The sequence below is a fragment of the Microcaecilia unicolor genome, chromosome 5, assembly GCF_901765095.1.
Source record: "Microcaecilia unicolor chromosome 5, aMicUni1.1, whole genome shotgun sequence".
Lineage (NCBI taxonomy): Eukaryota > Metazoa > Chordata > Amphibia > Gymnophiona > Siphonopidae > Microcaecilia > Microcaecilia unicolor.
This window is the reverse complement of record NC_044035.1, coordinates 83649758-83668236: the sequence shown is the minus strand read 5'-3', so window position 1 is coordinate 83668236 and position 18479 is coordinate 83649758. Positions and strand designations below refer to the sequence as shown.

Genomic DNA, 18479 nt, shown 5'->3' with positions numbered 1-18479 from the left:
TTGCTGACTACTGCCTGAACCCGGATCTATCTGCTTGTGGTCTGTCTCTGACTCCTGCCTGAACCCGGATACTCTGCTTGCTGCCCGTCTCTGACTCCTGCCTGAACCCGAATACTCTGCTTGCTGCCAGTCTCTGACTACTGCCTGTACCCGGATACTCTCTGCTTGCTGCCTGTCTCTGACTCCTGCCTGAACCCGGATACTCTTAGCCTACTGCTTGCGGCCTTCTGACCCCTGCCTGCATCCGGAAATCCTGATGTCCGTCCGCACCCGGAGGCCCAACCCTCAGGGAAGGCGGTCATCACAGGTGAAGCCTCGGGGTTGCTCAGCTGCCCAGCAGAGCACAGGTTCGAGACTTCGTCTCTGTGCTCCGCCCAGCACAAGGACTCACGAACATGACAGTGACAGAGGTCTATAAAATACTGAGTGGAGTGGAACAGGTAGATGTGAATCGCTTGTTTACTCTTTCCAAAAAATACTAGGACTAGGGGGCGCGCAAAGAAACTACTAAGTAGTAAATTTAAAACAAATTGGTGAAAATATTTCTTCACTCAACGTGTAACTAAACTCTAGAATTCATCGCCACAGAATGTGGTAAAAGCAGTTAGCTTAGCAAGGTTTAAAAAAGGTTTGGCTAATTTCCTAAAAGAAAAGTCCATAAGCCATTATTAAGATGGACTTGGAAAACTCTGCTGCATATTCTAGGAAGATAAAGCATAAAATTTGTTTTACTGTTTTGGGATCTTGCCAGGTACTTGTGACTTGGATTGGCTACTGTTGGAAACAGGATACTGGGCATGATGCTTATTGTTCTTAAGCCCTCCAGGGACAGGTAAATACCTACTGAATGTATCATGACTTGAGCTACAACTGGAAAAGGAATGAGGTAAATCCAAAATCCCTTCATTCCTCTTCTTCCAGTATAGTTTACAGAGAAGCTGTTTGAATCACATAATGTTTCATCGATACATGGCACCATGTGGTTCATATAGTGGGTCTGAGAATCAGGCTCTGTTTTGGACAGGAGAGGCACCAGCTGCAGAAAATTGGCCAGGTTAGAAGCATTGAACTGCTGGTGATGGGGCACAAAGGAGACATGGTAGGAGGAGAGAGAAGAATGAGCACAAAGAAGACTGGAGCTCTTCTACCTTTGTAAGAAGAGAAATAAGATGAATTTCTGGATAGTGTGGGACAGCAGGGGATAGAGACTCATGAATGGGGTGGAGAACCAGGAATAAGTGGGAAAAGGACCAGGGCAATCCAAAATGATGGACGTGATCCTCACCAGCTGCTCATACTGTATGAGCCCAATAACAGTCCTGGGTGAGGGTGAGGGTGGGGGGCAGAGGGTAGTCAGTCAAGATCCTGGGCATTACCTTGGACTCCAAATTATACTTCAAAACCCAAATTGATTCTGTGCTCTGCTCTGCTCTTCCTTTTTCGATCTGTACAGAATCTGGTCTGTAAAGCATTTCCCACCCCTTTCTCTGATTTGATCACTCATTCTTTGTCTTGCCATAACACATCTGGACTACTGTAATGCTATTTATGCTGGCTTACCCTTATTTAAATTAAAATTCTTCAACTTTATTCAGTCATCTGCTGTGCAATGCTCACTGCTTTGCCCTCATTTCACCACTCTTACTATTTGAGCACTGGTTGCCTGTTTCCACACGCATCAAGTTCAAACTTCTTACCCTGGTTTACAAAAGCCTAAGTCCCTCCGCTCCCAATTATCTATCTAACCTCCTAATCTCTTATACTCTATTGCAGCCACTTTGCTTTCTTAGCAAGCTCTTCTCCACTTACCTCCTCCTTCCCACCTATGCCTTGATATCTCGCATGACACTGCCTTCAGTTATACTGGACCACACTTATGGAACTCTGTATCACAAGATATCAGGCTGGAACCTTCACATTCCAAATTTGAAAAACTGGTTAAAACTGGACTTTCCCAGCAAACCTATGGACCTGATACGCACCCTTCTCCTTGTTGCTCCATTTCCTTGTTTTGATGACCAAGAACCTGCCTTTTTTTCTTCCTCCCTTACTTTCCTTTTTTTTCTCTCTCTCTTCTACTTTTTTGAATTTTTGAGATGTCTGTAAACTGCTTAGCAGCACTGAATTCCAACTGGACATATATCAAATGCCTGCAAATAAATACCATGGACTGCTCAAAGTCAATTTTAAGTTGACATGTTTTTTCTTTTGGGCCACTTGAATCATTTCCATTGGAAAAGGTGGCATATGAATGCTGTTTTAAATTAAATTACATTTGGGCACCACAGAATATTTTTAAAGTACTCATTACAAGAAATAATGAAGTCTGCTAAATAAATATGTTTCTGTTATTTAAATAAGTATTATGTTTCTGTAACTGGACTGACGTTTTTATTGACTATGGATGAACAAAACTGGTGGACATCATCATTACTGTGCTATTTCTACTACTACTACTATTTAGCATTTCTATAGCGCTACAAGGCGTACGCAGCGCTGCACAAACATAGAAGAAAGACAGTCCCTGCTCAAAGAGCTTACAATGTAAAAGACAAAGAATAAAGTAAGCAAATCAAATCAATTATTGTGTACAGGAAGGAGGAGAGGAGGGTAGGTGGAGGCGAGTGGTTACAAGTGGTTACGAGTCACAAGCAATGTTAAAGAGATGGGCTTTCAGTCTAGATTTAAAGGTGGCCAAGGATGGGGCAAGATGTAGGAGCTCAGGAAGTTTATTCCAGGGGTAGGGTGCAGCGAGACAGATACGCTAACTGCCATGTCCTCTGGCAACGAGTTCCAGAGCTTAACTATTTATAGAGTGAAAAAATATTTCCTCCTATTTGTTTTTAAAAGTATTGCCATGTAACTTCATTGAACGTCCCCTGGTCTTTGTACTTGAAAGAGTAAAAAATAAATTCACTTCTACTCGTTCTACGCCACTCAGGGTTTTATAGACCTCAATCATATCTCCCCCTCAGCTGTCTCTTTTCCAGGCTGAAGAGCCCTAACCTCTTTAGCCTTCCCTCATATGAGAGGAGTTCCTTCCCCTTTATCATTTCTGCTTATTCACAGTCTTAAACATTTGTATTTTGGTGACTTCTACCTTTGTTTTGTTTGTCCAAAGAAGAAATCAGTCAGTATTGGAGGAGATCAAACCTAAGTTTTCCTTGGAAGCTCAAATGACAAGATTTTGAGTTTCATACTTCAGACACATCATGCAAAGTGAAAGATACTTATAGAAAGATATGGGTACTAGGAATCTTGGACTCCTGTTGTGGACTTTAAATGAAGCTATAATACTTAATTTGTGTTATGAATAATATCTTTAGATTTAATTGTAATAGTGGATTTTTCTTTACAAGTTTATACTTGTTTACTATGTAAAAAAACGATAAATAAAATAGAAAGATATGGGTACAACATGTGAAAACTGGTTTGCTTGCCCTTGATACCTAGTTTGTCCTCTTGCTGTAAAGCTTTCCTTAATGCGTCTGTCTGCAGGTGTCACAGACGTATATAACCAGCAGCACCTTGTAGCTCTGTTACAAAACATCTACAGTGCTGCTGCTTTATGAGTATTCACATAGTTCTTGGCTAGAATTCAGAAAGAAGCAGATGCAAAAGGAGATTCCCGCCAGGAACCAAGTTATGGGTCAAGTCTCCTAACACAGTCTGTGGAGGATGATCCCCCAACAAGAGCCGCTTAAGAACGTAGAACAAAGAAAATTGTGATTGGAGAATGAAGTGTGATCTCTAATTGTGTTTTTATAGTATCACTCTTGGAGTTTGGGGGGGAGCTGATCATCATTGCTAATTTAATAACTCAATAAACTCTCTAGCAGGAGGGACACGTGGGGTCAGGCTCTGAATTTTAAGCATTTAGAAATGTCTCTGGGGCAAACTGAGATCAAAGGAACCCCTCCATAATAAAGCAGCTTTCTGTGCATTATTTTACATGTATATCAATATACTAAATCTTGGCCATGTGACATACAGTACTTGCTTACCTCTTCCCCTCCAAGAGACTACTAAAGTTATATATTATAGTTCTACTTAAATTAGATTTACCTTAGATATGTGAATTTATTTACTTACCCTCACCCCTCCCCTAAACTGCTAAAGCTTTACACTGTAATTCTGCTTAAATAGGAGTTTACCTCTTCTACATCATACCTCATGTTCCAAAAACAATGCTTTCAGCTGGCCTCTGGACCAGTAATCCATGGCATAAGACAGCAGCTTCATGGAGACCATGTTAATTCTGAGAAAGTTTCCAACAAAAACCACTCTGTCAATGTTCTACAAAAGGAAACGACATGATCAAGGATTCATAGACACTAAAGACAAACACATGGTACAGTGTTAAAATAGAACATGAATTTTCTTTCACAAGCACTTGAATGTTAAATTGCTAAACATTATGCAGAATTTCTTAAGAACTGATTGTTGAGTGCAGGCACCATATTTCATTCATTCATTCATTCATTCACTTCAATATTTATATACCGCTTAGACCTACGCAGTTTACAGTTTCATTTTACAGGTACTGGATCTGTCCCTGATGGGCTCACAATCTAAGTAGTACATTGTGCTACTGTTGCACCTGGGGCAATGGAGGGTTAAGGGTCACATGGAGCAGCAGAGGGAATTGGAACCCGGTTCCCCAGGATCTCAACCCACTGCTGACCATCAGTCAGCAGCAGGAATCAAACCCAGTTCCCCAGGTCCACAACCCATTACACTAACCATTAGCCCACTTCTTCACTCCTATCTAAGCCTAGCAGTAGCTCTCTAGGTACAAGGGGTGGACTTCTGAGTATCTACCGGCACTTATTGCTCATATTTCCTCCAAACCCATGTTAACTGAGTCACACCCTTTTCTTCAGGATGCTCCGGTTGAGCATGAAAGGACTGCCTCTTTTACAGAAGGATGATCTCTTTGCACAGATTTCACACAGAGTAGCAAGGTTATGAAAGAATATACAATTTTTCATTCCAGTGAAGATTCCAAGACCTTGCGAAGCAGTTCTCAGTGCTTTGATAGCCCTGTACAATGCTGCTTGAATTCCATGCCACAACCCAACACTGTAAAGAAGCTGAAAGCAGAGAGAATGTGAATCCTGCAAATCCAGACTGCTGAACACAGTATTACATAAATCAGAGGTCAGAAAAAAAATATTCGGCCTGATATTCAGCTGCAGCAGTCAGTGTTTCTTTTAATTGTTGGTCATCGCAGTTAAGTTAAATCCAGATATTCACCAGCCAATATGCAAAGTGAGTAACTGGCTGGAAACAGCTGCAGATCGGTTAACTCACTTGGCCATGGCTATCCAGTTATTTTCAGCAGCACTTAACCGGTCATCCTCACTGAAAATGATCAGTTAGCACCAAACTCAAAGCCAGCTGTGTCAGGGGTGTTTCTGGGGTGAAGTCTGGTTAGGTCCCGATATTCAGACCTAACCAGCCAGGTTTAGTGCATAAATAGCTGTCCTACCTTTACACGCTAACCCATGGCCGGTTAAGTGTGAATATTAACATGCACTAGCCGGCTTTAAAAGAAAAGCTGGAAATTCAATTCTGAAGCCCGCACAGGGTCAGACACTGAATTTTCAGTTTTATGACTAGCGGCGGACAAAACAAAATGCTGTCTGCGTCCAGCTGAATATCAGCCCTCTAGTATCAATATCTGACTAAGTTATCAACATGGGCTACCATTAAGACATGTTATTTTACCACTAACTGGTACTTCTTTAGCACTGGTCCATTTTATGCAATGAGACCTGGTTACTAATAGTAAAAGAACAGGTCTTAACGGTAGCCCACGATGATAGCTTTGATAATGATGATATTCAGCACTGTTATCCGGACAGCCACCTTGATAACTTAGGGGCAGATGATCAATAGCCCCGTGCTGTTCCAAACAGTGCTTTAAAAATAGTGCTAGAACAGCACGGGGATTTGCCACCCCTACGATCAGAGATAATAGCACTTGGCAGAGCTGGGTGCCATTTTCAAGGCAATTCTAGGGACCTCAAACAATAACTTGTGTGGGGACTCCATATTATATGAATTTAATCCTAATGTCCCAAACACTTATCTGAAACTTCCTCATCAAACACACATCGTAGATAATTTGCAAAACCACAATCAGTGTTTAAGTTGATATTGGAAAGTAGCTCTGATATATTAAACACGCAGACATTTTTTTTGAAGGGGATCATCAGAATGTCCTGCAGCACACACCATTTCAAATCTTCATTTCTTTACAATAATGGTGTGGCGCAAATCGTCATTGATCCACTGTTTTTATCTTGTTCTTTTAAGATGCTTTCTATATATTTTTTTTTTTTATCCTCAAAAAGTTTTTTTTTTATAGGTATTCAAAAATTACTTTAAGTAAAGCTGTAGTTCTATGCATACTACATCACTTAACTGGCAGCAATTTTTCACCAGAGGAGAACCTGCCCACTGAGCATAGGGGAGGAATAAGTTTAGCACGCATTTGCATGCTATCTGCGGTCAGAACCCGCGAGCTGTTTCACGTGCTCGGGGGCTCTGATCATGGGGCGGTAGCAAACGCAGACACTAGTATGGTGCTACTGGCCTCTAGCGCCCGCATTTGCTTCTAATCATCAGCACCACAGGATGGCTTTTCACATGTCCTAAATTATCCGGGTAGTTTTCTAGATACCAACACTGAATATTGCCTCTCTTCAGGTAACTCCCAGCTCCATCCCAGGACTGCCCAGTACTATCCAGATAGTTCTCCAGAGATTTCCCGTGTGTTACCTGGATAGTGCTACTAAAAATCTGGATAAAGCCCTAGGCAGCACTACTTATCCAAACAGCAGCAACTGATACCCAAATAAGAAAACTTTGAATTTCAAGCCGATTGGGAGCCAACCATTAAATTACATCTTATTTCTGTTTAAAAAGAAAAAAAAACCTCCTTCACATTGTAGGTTTTGGTTTCATCCACAAAAATTCATGTAACATGCACATTAGAAGTTAGGCGAACTGCATTACAAAATATGCTTAATGAGTTGTGCGCATGCATTCTAATTATTGCCGATTAGTGTTCATTATTGCTTGTTAAGCACTATTATCGCTAATTAGCTTGTTAAGCCAATTAAGTTACTTGTGCTGTTATAGAATCTGCCTGGATTTCGGCGCGGATCTCTAGGTGTGCTATATAGAATCTGGGGGTTAATGTCTATTCCAGGCCATAGCAGTATATCAAATACGCTGAAATAAGTACATAAAATAAATAAAAGGTTAACAGGTCTGTTTACAAAAATAAGAAAACAATTCCAAGATTCTTTAACTTACATAGGGTGTGTTATCACGGTTGCTGTATTTGCAAAGTACAAATAGGATATTTACTCTTATTTTTTTTCAACTGTGTATATGTGCATTTCTGACTGCTACTTTCTTTTACTGCAGGTCATGGTTGGCAACACCAGTAACTCACCAGCACGATAACAACAAATTTATTTTAAGATAACTGCACAGTGGTGTATGCATGCCTAAGCTAAAGAGGGAGTTAAGTGAACTGGAAGGTTTTTGTGCATGTCCTTAGCACTGCACCATGCAGAAGTGTGTCAAGTATGAGCATAAGAGAAATAGCTGAAGACTGCACTCCAAGAAAAATATTTACATTTTATAAAACAAAGAATATAACTACAATAAAAAAAGTAAAGTAGCTCTAATGACACAAATGTAAAATACATAAATAGCATAAAAAAGGAAAGAGAATATAGGAATAGAAGCAAGAAAAACAAAAAACAAAATAAAAGGTTTCTTAAATTATAGACTTGCCAATATTTTCTAGTTGGTACTCCTGCTTTGAGTAAAGACACTGCCAAACTATTTGGATGCCAATCTACTGCAAACTAAACTTATACAATACAAAAAATGGTAGATGTTTGTGCAGGAGTAGACAAATGCAATCTATTATATTTTTGAAAGGTATTAATCCGCAAACAAATCTTTTCCGGAGATGGGAAGGCGGTACAACGAGAGGCCATGAACTGAGATTGAAGGGGGGCAGACTCAGGAAAGATGTCAGGAAGTATTTTTTCACAGAGAGGGTGGTGGATGCTTGGAATGCCCTTCCGCGGGAGGTGGTGGAGATGAAAATGGTAACAGAATTCAAACATGCGTGGGATATGCATAAAGGAATCCTGTGCAGAAGGAATGGATCCTCAGAAGCTTAGCCAAAATTGGGTAGCAGAGCAGGTGGGGGGAAGAAGGGTTGGTGGTTGGGAGGCGAGGATAGTGGAGGGCTGACTTATACGGTCTGTGCCAGAGCCGGTGATGGGAGGCGGGACTGGTGGTTGGGAGGCGGGAAGTACTGCTGGGCAGACTTGTACGGTCTGTGCCCTGAAGAAGGCAGGTACAAATCAAGGTAAGGTATACACATATGAGTTGTCTTGTTGGGCAGACTGGATGGACCGTGCAGGTCTTTTTCTGCCGTCATCTACTATGTTACTATGTTATTATATTTTTAAGGGGAAAGTCTCATACAGTCACCAGGGCTTCTTGTATTGTTTCACTCACCACTATGGTGAACCCCTGCAGGTGACGACTTTAATCATAGACAAAACCCCCTTCCTTCCTAAGTGTGCGAAAAATATTTTGTTTTTTTGTTTTTATCTTTTTTTGTTTTGCTACTGTGTTGCTTAGTGCACTTATTCAATCACCCTCGCACAACAAAACACAAAAAAATATTTTTCACACACTTAGGAAGGAAGGGGGTTTTGTCTGTGATTAAAATCGTCACCTGCAGGGGTTCACCGTAGTGGTGAGCGAAACAATACAAGAAGCCCTGGTGACTGTATGAGACTTTCCCCTTAAAAATATAATAGATTGCAGTTGTCTACTCCTGCACAAACATCTACCATTTTTTGTATTGAGTAAAGACACTGCAGGATTCCTACTGCTAATCTCAGGTCAACACTGACCCTGGCCAGCTTCCACCTCTGCTGCCATCCAGTGGCAATTCTGAATAGTACTGCCTTCATAGCAAGTTTTTATCCCTTCACAAATGATCTTCCTGTTACTTCAAGCTCCCTGCTCTACCTCTCAGCGAGAAAATCCACCTCAAAAAGGTTAACAAGTTACAAAGCAGCAAGAATCGAGTGAGTGATCTCACCTCGTTCAGTGCACACATGCGAGCGATGGAGCCAATGTTATTTGTGATGGTGACCAATGTGGCTCTGGCCAAGTCCTCCTTTGCAATGGAATCTCGCTTTTCTTTACTCATCATGTGCCCAAAGCTGTTGTACACAAATTATTCAGTTAATGTTCTGAACATTGTTACTCAAAACATTCAGAAGCACCCCCCCCCCCCCAAAAGACAACAGTGTGCAAACATGCTTCTTCTCTTTATCATGTTTTGTGAATTTTATTTCATATGTTTTTCTTGTAATCTGACAAGTCCTTATTGCAATGCATAGAACAGAGGTACAATAAATGTAAACTTGATTTTAAGCAGTGTTTATTGCCAGGTGACGGATGCAGAACCTTTTTTACACTGTTTTATTTAAGGTACCATGAGTATTTTGAAAACTGACAGGTAGCACTTCATGACTGTGGATTTATGCACTGTGGGGCCGAAATTCAGACCATGGGAAGCAGCCTGGCTAACTCTCGTGTTCAGTGGTGAGACCAGATATTCAATGCCGGGCATTCCAGTGACTTAACCGGCTAAGCCAATATTCAGCACTGGCTGGTTAAGTTTAAACTGGCCAAAGATAGACCTGCTATTTTAGCAGCCCAAATTGGCTGCCATACTTAGCTGGCGATGCGCTGAATATTAGTGGCTAGCCGGTTATTTCACGCGATATAGCCAGTTAGCCGCTAAACGCTGACCGAAAATATTCAGCGGTACATAACTGGGTATCTCTCACTAAATATTCACGGATAGCTGGTTAAGCGCTATGTAACCAGCTAGGATCTGTTCCTGGCAGGTTAAATAGCACTGAATAGCAGGGGGGGAGGGGAGAATAGCAGTCAAGAGGTGCTGCCCACTGTTTATAAAATGCAAAATGCTGAAGGGATGGGTGGTCACCAAAAACTTAAGGCAGGGCCAGCTCAAAGGTTTGTGGTGCCCTGAACCAACTTTTGTGAGAGCAAAGGAGCACGCTTCTCAACACAGTGAACAGTGAGCCAGTGAGGCAGGCTTTTGGCATCCTGAGTCAGTGCCTCACACCTTAAGCCAGCCCTGACCTAAGGAAAGAGCTCATCTTATCAGCTGCAAAAGAAAGACTACAGAGGACCACTTCCGTCTATTCAGGAAGGAAGGTAGTAGGGGGGGTGGGGGACAACACCCTCTCTGCTATCCAGTCACATCCCCTACCTTTGTTTAAAAGATCATTCCAGATTTTCAGCTAACTGGACTCTTCTGTTTCTGTTTTTTTGTTTGTTTGGTTTTTTTAAATCTTTTTCTTCCAATATGACAACTATAAAAAGTAAACCATTGTTGTTACTGTGCTTCATGGACATGCTGAATAAAAACAGGACAATACCAATATTAAAAAAAAACTAATCAGTTTTAGTTATGAAAAAAACATCCCTTTACTCTCCTATTCCTAGTTTATTCCTACGGGGAAAATCTTTCTTAGAACACTTGACCCCACCCCATGTACTAAGTACATAATATACCCCCACAGACACAAAACTAGAAAAGCCTTTAGTACATCTTGTCCATAGTTCTTTTTCCCTAGAGTTGGACTTGTCTGGATCTCTTCCCTTGGAGTAGCTGTAAGCCACCTGTAGGCACGTGGGGCGTCTGTATAGCGAATGATACATACCTGTAGAAGGTGTTCTCCGAGGACAGCAGGCTGATTGTTCTCACTGATGGGTGACGTCCACGGCAGCCCCTCCAATCGGAACACTTTACTAGCAAAGGCCTTTGCTAGTCCTCACGCACCCATGCGCACCGCGCATGCGCGGCCGTCTTCCCGCCCGAACCGGCTCGTGTTCGTCAGTCCCATATGTAGCAAGACAAAGACAAGGGAAGACACAACTCCAAAGGGGAGGCGGGCGGGTTTGTGAGAACAATCAGCCTGCTGTCCTCGGAGAACACCTTCTACAGGTATGTAGCATTCGCTTTCTCCGAGGACAAGCAGGCTGCTTGTTCTCATTGATGAGGTATCCCTAGCCCCCAGGCTCACTCAAAACAACAAACATGGTCAATTGGGCCTCGCAACGGCGAGGACATAACTGAGATTGACCTAACAACTTATCCAACTAACAGAGAATGTAGCCTGGAACAGAATAAAACATGGGCCTAGGGGGGTGGAGTTGGATCCTAAACCCCGAACAGATTCTGAAGCACTGACTGCCCGAACCGACTGTCGCATCGGGTATCCTGCTGTAGGCAGTAATGAGATGTGAATGTGTGGACAGATGACCACGTCACAGCTTTGCAGATCTCTTCAATAGTGGCTGACTTCAAGTGGGCCACTGACGCAGCCATGGCTCTGACATTGTGAGCCGTGACATGACCCTCAAGAGCCAGCCCAGCCTGGGCGTAAGTGAAGGAAATGCAATCTGCTAGCCAATTGGATATGGTGCGTTTCCCCACAGCCACTCCCCTCCTGTTGGGATCAAAAGAAACAAACAATTGGGCGGACTGTCTGTTGGGCTGTGTCCGCTCCAGATAGAAGGCCAATGCTCTTTTGCAGTCCAATGTGTGCAGCTGACGTTCAGCAGGGCAGGAATGAGGACAGGGAAAGAATGTTGGCAAGACAATTGACTGGTTAAGATGGAACTCCGACACAACCTTTGGCAAGAACTTAGGGTGAGTGCGGAGGACTACTCTGTTATGATGAAATTTGGTGTAAGGGGCCTGGGCTACCAGGGCCTGAAGCTCACTGACTCTACGAGCTGAAGTAACTGCCACCAAGAAAATGACCTTCCAGGTCAAGTACTTCAGATGGCAGCAGTTCAGTGGCTCAAAAGGAGGTTTCATCAGCTGGGTGAGAACGACATTGAGATTCCATGACACTGTAGGAGGTTTGACGGGGGGCTTTGACAAAAGCAAACCTCTCATGAAGCGAACAACTAAAGGCTGTCCTGAGATCGGCTTACCTTCTACACGGTAATAGTATGCACTGATTGCGCTAAGGTGAACCCTTACAGAGTTGGTCTTGAGACCAGACTCAGACAAGTGCAGAAGGTATTTAAGCAGGGTCTGTGTAGGACAAGAGCGAGGATCTAGGGCCTTGCTGTCACACCAGACGGCAAACCTCCTCCATAGAAAGAAGTAACTCCTCTTAGTGGAATCTTTCCTGGAAGCAAGCAAGATGCGGGAGACACCCTCTGACACACCCAAAGAGGCAAAGTCTACGCTCTCAACATCCAGGCCGTGAGAGCCAGAGACCGGAGGATGGGATGCAGAAGTGCTCCTTCGTCCTGTGTGATGAGGGTCGGAAAACACTCCAATCTCCACGGTTCTTCGGAGGACAACTCCAGAAGAAGAGGGAACCAGATCTGACGCGGCCAAAACGGAGCAATCAGAATCATGGTGCCTCGGTCTTGCTTGAGTTTCAACAAAGTCTTCCCCACCAGAGGTATGGGAGGATAAGCATACAGCAGACCTTCCCCCCAGTCCAGGAGGAAGGCATCCGATGCCAGTCTGCCTTTGGCCTGAAGCCTGGAACAGAACTGAGGGACCTTGTGGTTGGCTCGAGATGCAAAGAGATCCACCAAGGGGGTGCCCCACACCTGGAAGATCTGTCGCACTACTCGTGAGTTGAGCGACCACTCGTGAGGTTGCATAATCCTGCTCAGTCTGTCGGCCAGACTGTTGTTTACACCTGCCAGGTATGTGGCTTGGAGCACCATGCCGTGACGGCGAGCCCAGAGCCACATGCTGACGGCTTCCTGACAGGAGGGCGAGATCCGGTGCCCCCCTGCTTGTTGATGTAATACATAGCAACCTGGTTGTCTGTCTGAATTTGGATAATTTGGTGGGACAACCGATCTCTGAAAGCCTTCAGAGCGTTCCAGACCGCTCGTAACTCCAGGAGATTGATCTGCAGATCGCGTTCCTGGAGGGACCAGCTTCCCTGGGTGTGAAGCCCATCGACATGCACTCCCCACCCCAGGAGAGACGCATCCATAGTCAGCACTTTTTGTGGCTGAGGAATTTGGAAAGGGCGTCCCAGAGTCAAATTGGACCAAATCGTCCACCAATACAGGGATTTGAGAAAACTCGTGGACAGGTGGATCACGTCTTCTAGGTCCCCAGCAGCCTGAAACCACTGGGAAGCTAGGGTCCATTGAGCAGATCGCATGTGAAGGCGGGCCATGGGAGTCACATGAACTGTGGAGGCCATGTGGCCCAGCAATCTCAATATCTGCCGAGCTGTGATCTGCTGAGACGCTGGCACCCGCGAGACGAGGGACAACAAGTTGGCTCTCGTCTCTGGGAGATAGGCACGAGCCGTCCAAGAATTCAGCAGAGCTCCTATGAATTCGAGTCTCTGTACTGGGAGAAGATGGGACTTTGGATAATTTATCACAAACCCCAGTAGCTCCAGGAGGCGAATAGTCATCTGCATGGACTGTAGAGCTCCTGCCACGGATGTGTTCTTCACCAGCCAATCGTCGAGATAGGGGAACACGTGTACTCCCAGCCTGCGAAGCGCCGCTGCTACTACAGCCAAGCACTTCGTGAACACTCTGGGCGCAGAGGCGAGCCCAAAGGGTAGCACACAGTACTGGAAGTGACGTGTGCCCAGCTGGAATCGCAGATACTGTCTGTGAGCTGGCAGTATCGGGATGTGCATGTAGGCATCCTTCAAGTCCAGAGAGCATAGCCAATCGTTTTCCTGAATCATGGGGAGAAGGGTGCCCAGGGAAAGCATCCTGAACTTTTCCTTGACCAGATATTTGTTCAGGGCCCTTAGGTCTAGGATGGGACGCATCCCCCCTGTTTTCTTTTCCACAAGGAAGTACCTGGAATAGAATCCCAGCCCTTCTTGCCCGGATGGCACGGGCTCGACCGCATTGGCGCTGAGAAGGGCGGAGAGTTCCTCTGCAAGTACCTGCTTGTGCTGGAAGCTGTAAGACTGAGCTCCCGGTGGGCAATTTGGAGTTTTGGAGGCCAAATTGAGGGTGTATCCTTGCCGGACTATTTGAAGAACCCAACGGTCGTAGGTTATCAGAGGCCACCTTTGGTGAAAAACTTTCAACCTCCCCCCGACCGGCAGGTCGCCCGGCACTGACACGTTGATGTCGGCTATGCTCTGCTGGAGCCAGTCAAAAGCTCGCCCCCTGCTTTTGCTGGGGAGCCGTGGGGCCTTGCTGAGGCGCACGCTGCTGACAAGAGCGAGCGCGCTGGGGCTTAGCCTGGGCCGCAGGCTGTCGAGAAGGAGGATTGTACCTACGCTTACCAGAAGAGTAGGGAACAGTCTTCCTTCCCCCATAAAAACGTCTACCTGTGGAGGTAGAAGCTGAAGGCTGCCGGCGGGAGAACTTGTCGAAAGCGGTATCCCGCTGGTGGAGCTGCTCTACCACCTGTTCGACTTTCTCTCCAAAAATATTGTCCGCTCGGGAAGAAGAGTCCGCAATCCGCTGCTGGATCCTATTCTCCAGGTTGGAGGCACCCAGCCATGAGAGTCTGCGCATCACCACACCTTGAGCAGCGGCCCTGAACGCAACATCAAAGGTATCATATACCCCTCTGGCCAGGAATTTTCTGCACGCCTTCAGCTGCCTGACCACCTCCTGAAATGGCTTGGCTTGCTCAGGAGGGAGCTTGTCCACCAAGCCCGCCAACTGCCGCACATTGTTCCGCATGTGTATGCTCGTGTAGAGCTGGTAAGACTGGATTTTGGCCACGAGCATAGAAGAATGGTAGGCCTTCCTCCCAAAGGAGTCTAAGGTTCTAGAGTCTTTGCCTGGGGGCGCCGAAGCATGCTCCCTAGAACTCTTAGCCTTCTTTAGGGCCAGATCCACCACACCAGAGTCGTGAGGCAACTGAGTGCGCATCAGCTCTGGGTCCCCATGGATCCGGTACTGGGACTCGATCTTCTTGGGAATGTGGGGATTACTTAGAGGCTTGGTCCAGTTCGCCAGCAATGTCTTTTTTAGGACATGATGCATGGGTACTGTGGACGCTTCCTTAGGCGGAGAAGGATAGTCCAGAAGCTCAAACATTTCAGCCCTGGGCTCGTCCTCCACAACCACCGGGAAGGGGATGGCCGTAGACATCTCCCGGACTAAGGCCGCAAAAGACAGACTCTCGGGAGGAGAAAGCTGCCTTTCAGGGGAGGGAGTGAGATCAGAAGGAAGGCCATCAGACTCCTTGTCAGAGAAATATCTGATGTCCTCCTCCTCCTCCTCCCACGAGGCCTCACCATCGGTATCAAACACAAGTTCATGAACCTGTGTCTGAAGCTGTGCCCAGCTCGACTCCGTGGAAACACGGCCACGGTGTGAGCGTCGAGAGGTAGACTCCCTCGCCAGCACCGGCGAAGCTCCCTCCGCCGACGTCGTCGGGGAGCCCTCCTGGGAGGCTGCCGCAGTCGGTACTGCAAGCGGCACCGATGTCGGAGACCTCACCGCGGGCAAGGGGCCAGCCGGCGCCTCACTCGACGGTACCGGTGGCGCAGGCACCCCCGGTACCGGAGGGGAAGGGCGCAACAGCTCTCCCAGGATCTCTGGAAGAACGGCCCGGAGACTCTCGTGCAGAGCGGCTGTGGAGAAAGACATAGAAGCCGATGCAGGCATCAAGGTCAGAGTCTGTTCCAGGCTGTCCAAGGTGGAGCGCATCGACACCTCCTGAACAGAGGGTGAGCGGTCCTCCCGGTGCCGATGCCTACTGGGTGCCGACTCCCTCGGCGACCCAGAGCTCTCGGTACCGATGCGGGAAGGAGACCGGTGTCAATGCTTCTTTGACTTTTTCAAACGAAGCATGTCACCGGAACTTTCCGGTACCGACGAGGAGGACGTAGAATCCAATCGTCGCTTCCTCGGGGCCGAAGAAGGTCGGTCTCGGGGGGGCTGTACCGCAGGAGCCCTCAGGGTAGGGGGAGACCCACCCGAAGGCTCACCGCCACCAGCAGGGGAATGGACAGCCCTCACCTGCACTCCGGTCGAAGCACCACCGTCCGACGACATGAGCACTAGTGGAGGTCCCGGTACCACCGACGCCGACGCAGCCTTCCGATGTCTCGGTACCGACGATGCAGAGGGTCGATGCCTCGATGCAGTCGATACAGTCGATGCCAAAGGTCTTGACGCTGTCGACGTTGATGCACTCGATACCCCCGGTGCTGTTGCCGATGAAGAGCCCGAGAACAACACGTTCCACTGGGCCAATCTCGCTACCTGAGTCCTTTTCTGTAAAAGGGCGCAAAGACTACAGGCCTGCGGGCGGTGCCCAGCCCCCAGACACTGAAGACACGACGCATGCCTATCAGTGAGCGAGATTACCCGGGCGCACTGGGTGCACTTCTTGAAGCCGCTGGGAGACTTCGATGACATGGGCGGAAAAATCACGCCGGCGAAATCAAAACTCGTAATGGCGGTAAAGGCACCAAAAAGAGGGAGAGAAAAACTCCAACCGAGGCCTCAAAAGGGCCTACCCCGAAAACGAAAGTAAACTTAGCGGGGCAAAAAACTGGAAATACGGGAAGGGGAAAAATACCGAAAAGGTCTTTCTCCAATATCCCTTTTTTTTTTTTTTTTAAGCAAAAAGCTCAAAAACGCGCGAGGTTCAACTTAAGGGCCGCGAACGGCGCAAACACGACCGTCCCAAGCGCGGACAAAAGAAGACTGACGAACACGAGCCGGTTCAGGCGGGAAGACGGCCGCGCATGCGCGGTGCGCATCGGCGTGCGAGGACTAGCAAAGGCCTTTGCTAGTAAAGTGTTCCGATTGGAGGGGCTGCCGTGGACGTCACCCATCAGTGAGAACAAGCAACCTGCTTGTCCTCGGAGAAACCATCTGTATACAAAAGGGGTAACTATATACAGTCTGTAAATACATGGGATGGTTGTATACAGTCTGCATAAGCACAGGGTGGCTATATACAGTCTGTAAAACCAGAAGAGTATTTTTTAAAACTCGTTTTTATTCCTGAAGTCAAATGGGGTGGATTTCTGAATGCTTTTCTCTTCTGACTATAATTTCATTGTTTGTTGTTATTGGCAGGCACTACCTTCCCTGCTTCCGTCATATTCACCCTTTAGTTTTTCTTACATAAACGTCAGTGCAGGGGAAGAATTCATCTATTTTAACCTTGCTCATTCTGCAAAGCAGCCCCTGTGCTCCCATCTTGTATTAGACATGATTTTTAGCAGTTACAAGGAGGCAATTATCCAGAACATTATCGAAAAGGGATTTGTATTACAGGAGGAGAAATAAAAAATTGATGCGGTTGTCCAGGTCTTGCCACGTCTGAGTAGGTGGAACTGATGTTTCAGCCATTGTGCTGAAATGATGGCTGAAACATCTGTTCCACTTACTCAGACATAGCATGAGCCAGACAACCTCAACAATCATGACACCAGCTGCGGAAGCCTAAGAGAATGAGAAATAAAAGTGCCGGAAATGATGGGAGAACGGCAGTTTTTAGAGAGACCTGAAGGCTGTAGTGTTGTCTTTTGTGCCCAGACCTCTGGCTGGAGAATAGATTTAAAATGGCAAACCCCTTCCCCCCCCCCCCCCCCCCCCCCCCCCCCAAACACACATCCAGGGTCCATCAAGCCTACCATGCTATAAGCCAATTCCTATAAAAAAAAAAGTGACATATGGAAATATGGATCAAAAAAGTTATATGTGATACTTTTTTATATTGGACTAAATTAACGCCTCATTCTATAATCTTGCACATACAATTATATGCTAATGACTAGATTCCATATATGGTGCCAAAAAAGCACTATTCTATAAGTTGTGCTAGTAGTTAGGCACATTTATAGAATGCCCAGGAATCATGCCTAACTTTAGGCGCAGCTATTTGCACCAACTGAAACATGGCACAAATGTGCACACATACATTAGGCGTGTATCCCCGTTACTGTATAACGATGCATGTTAATTTTAGGGACACCTCCATTATGCTCATGACCCTCCTCCCATTTCCACACACACTTTTTCAGATCGCATGTAAACTTTAGGAGTGGATTCTGTGCCTAAATTTATGCCAATTAAATCTAATTAGTGCCAATAATTGCTTCTTAAAAAGCCATTTGGGCTAATCAGCTTATTATTCTATTACATTGCACACCCAAATTTGCTTATGCAATTTTGGGGGACTTTCAGGGGGTCTTTTGCAAAGGCATGCTAGCATTTTTAGCCCACACTAATGATTAGCATGTGCTAAACGCTAGAGATGCCCATAGGAATATATTTACGTACATGGTAAAAACGCTAACAGGCTTATTTTCGAAAGAGAAGGGCACCTATCTTCCGACACAAATCGGGAGATGGGCGTCCTCTCAGGGTCGCCCAAATTGGCATAA

General features: G+C 45.9%; 1 protein-coding gene across 3 annotated transcripts in view; it reads right to left on the bottom strand.

Moving 5' to 3' along the window:
* PANK1 (pantothenate kinase 1) overlaps positions 1-18479 on the bottom strand; it is a 123077-nt gene that overhangs the window by 4251 nt on the left and 100347 nt on the right. For all 3 annotated transcript variants that reach the window (XM_030203054.1, XM_030203053.1, XM_030203055.1), the window contains exons 5-6: positions 9152-9275; positions 4171-4296 (exon numbers count right to left, since the gene is read on the bottom strand). In XM_030203054.1, coding sequence (XP_030058914.1) covers positions 4171-4296; positions 9152-9275 — 250 coding nt within the window. The remainder of the gene's footprint in view (positions 1-4170; positions 4297-9151; positions 9276-18479) is intronic.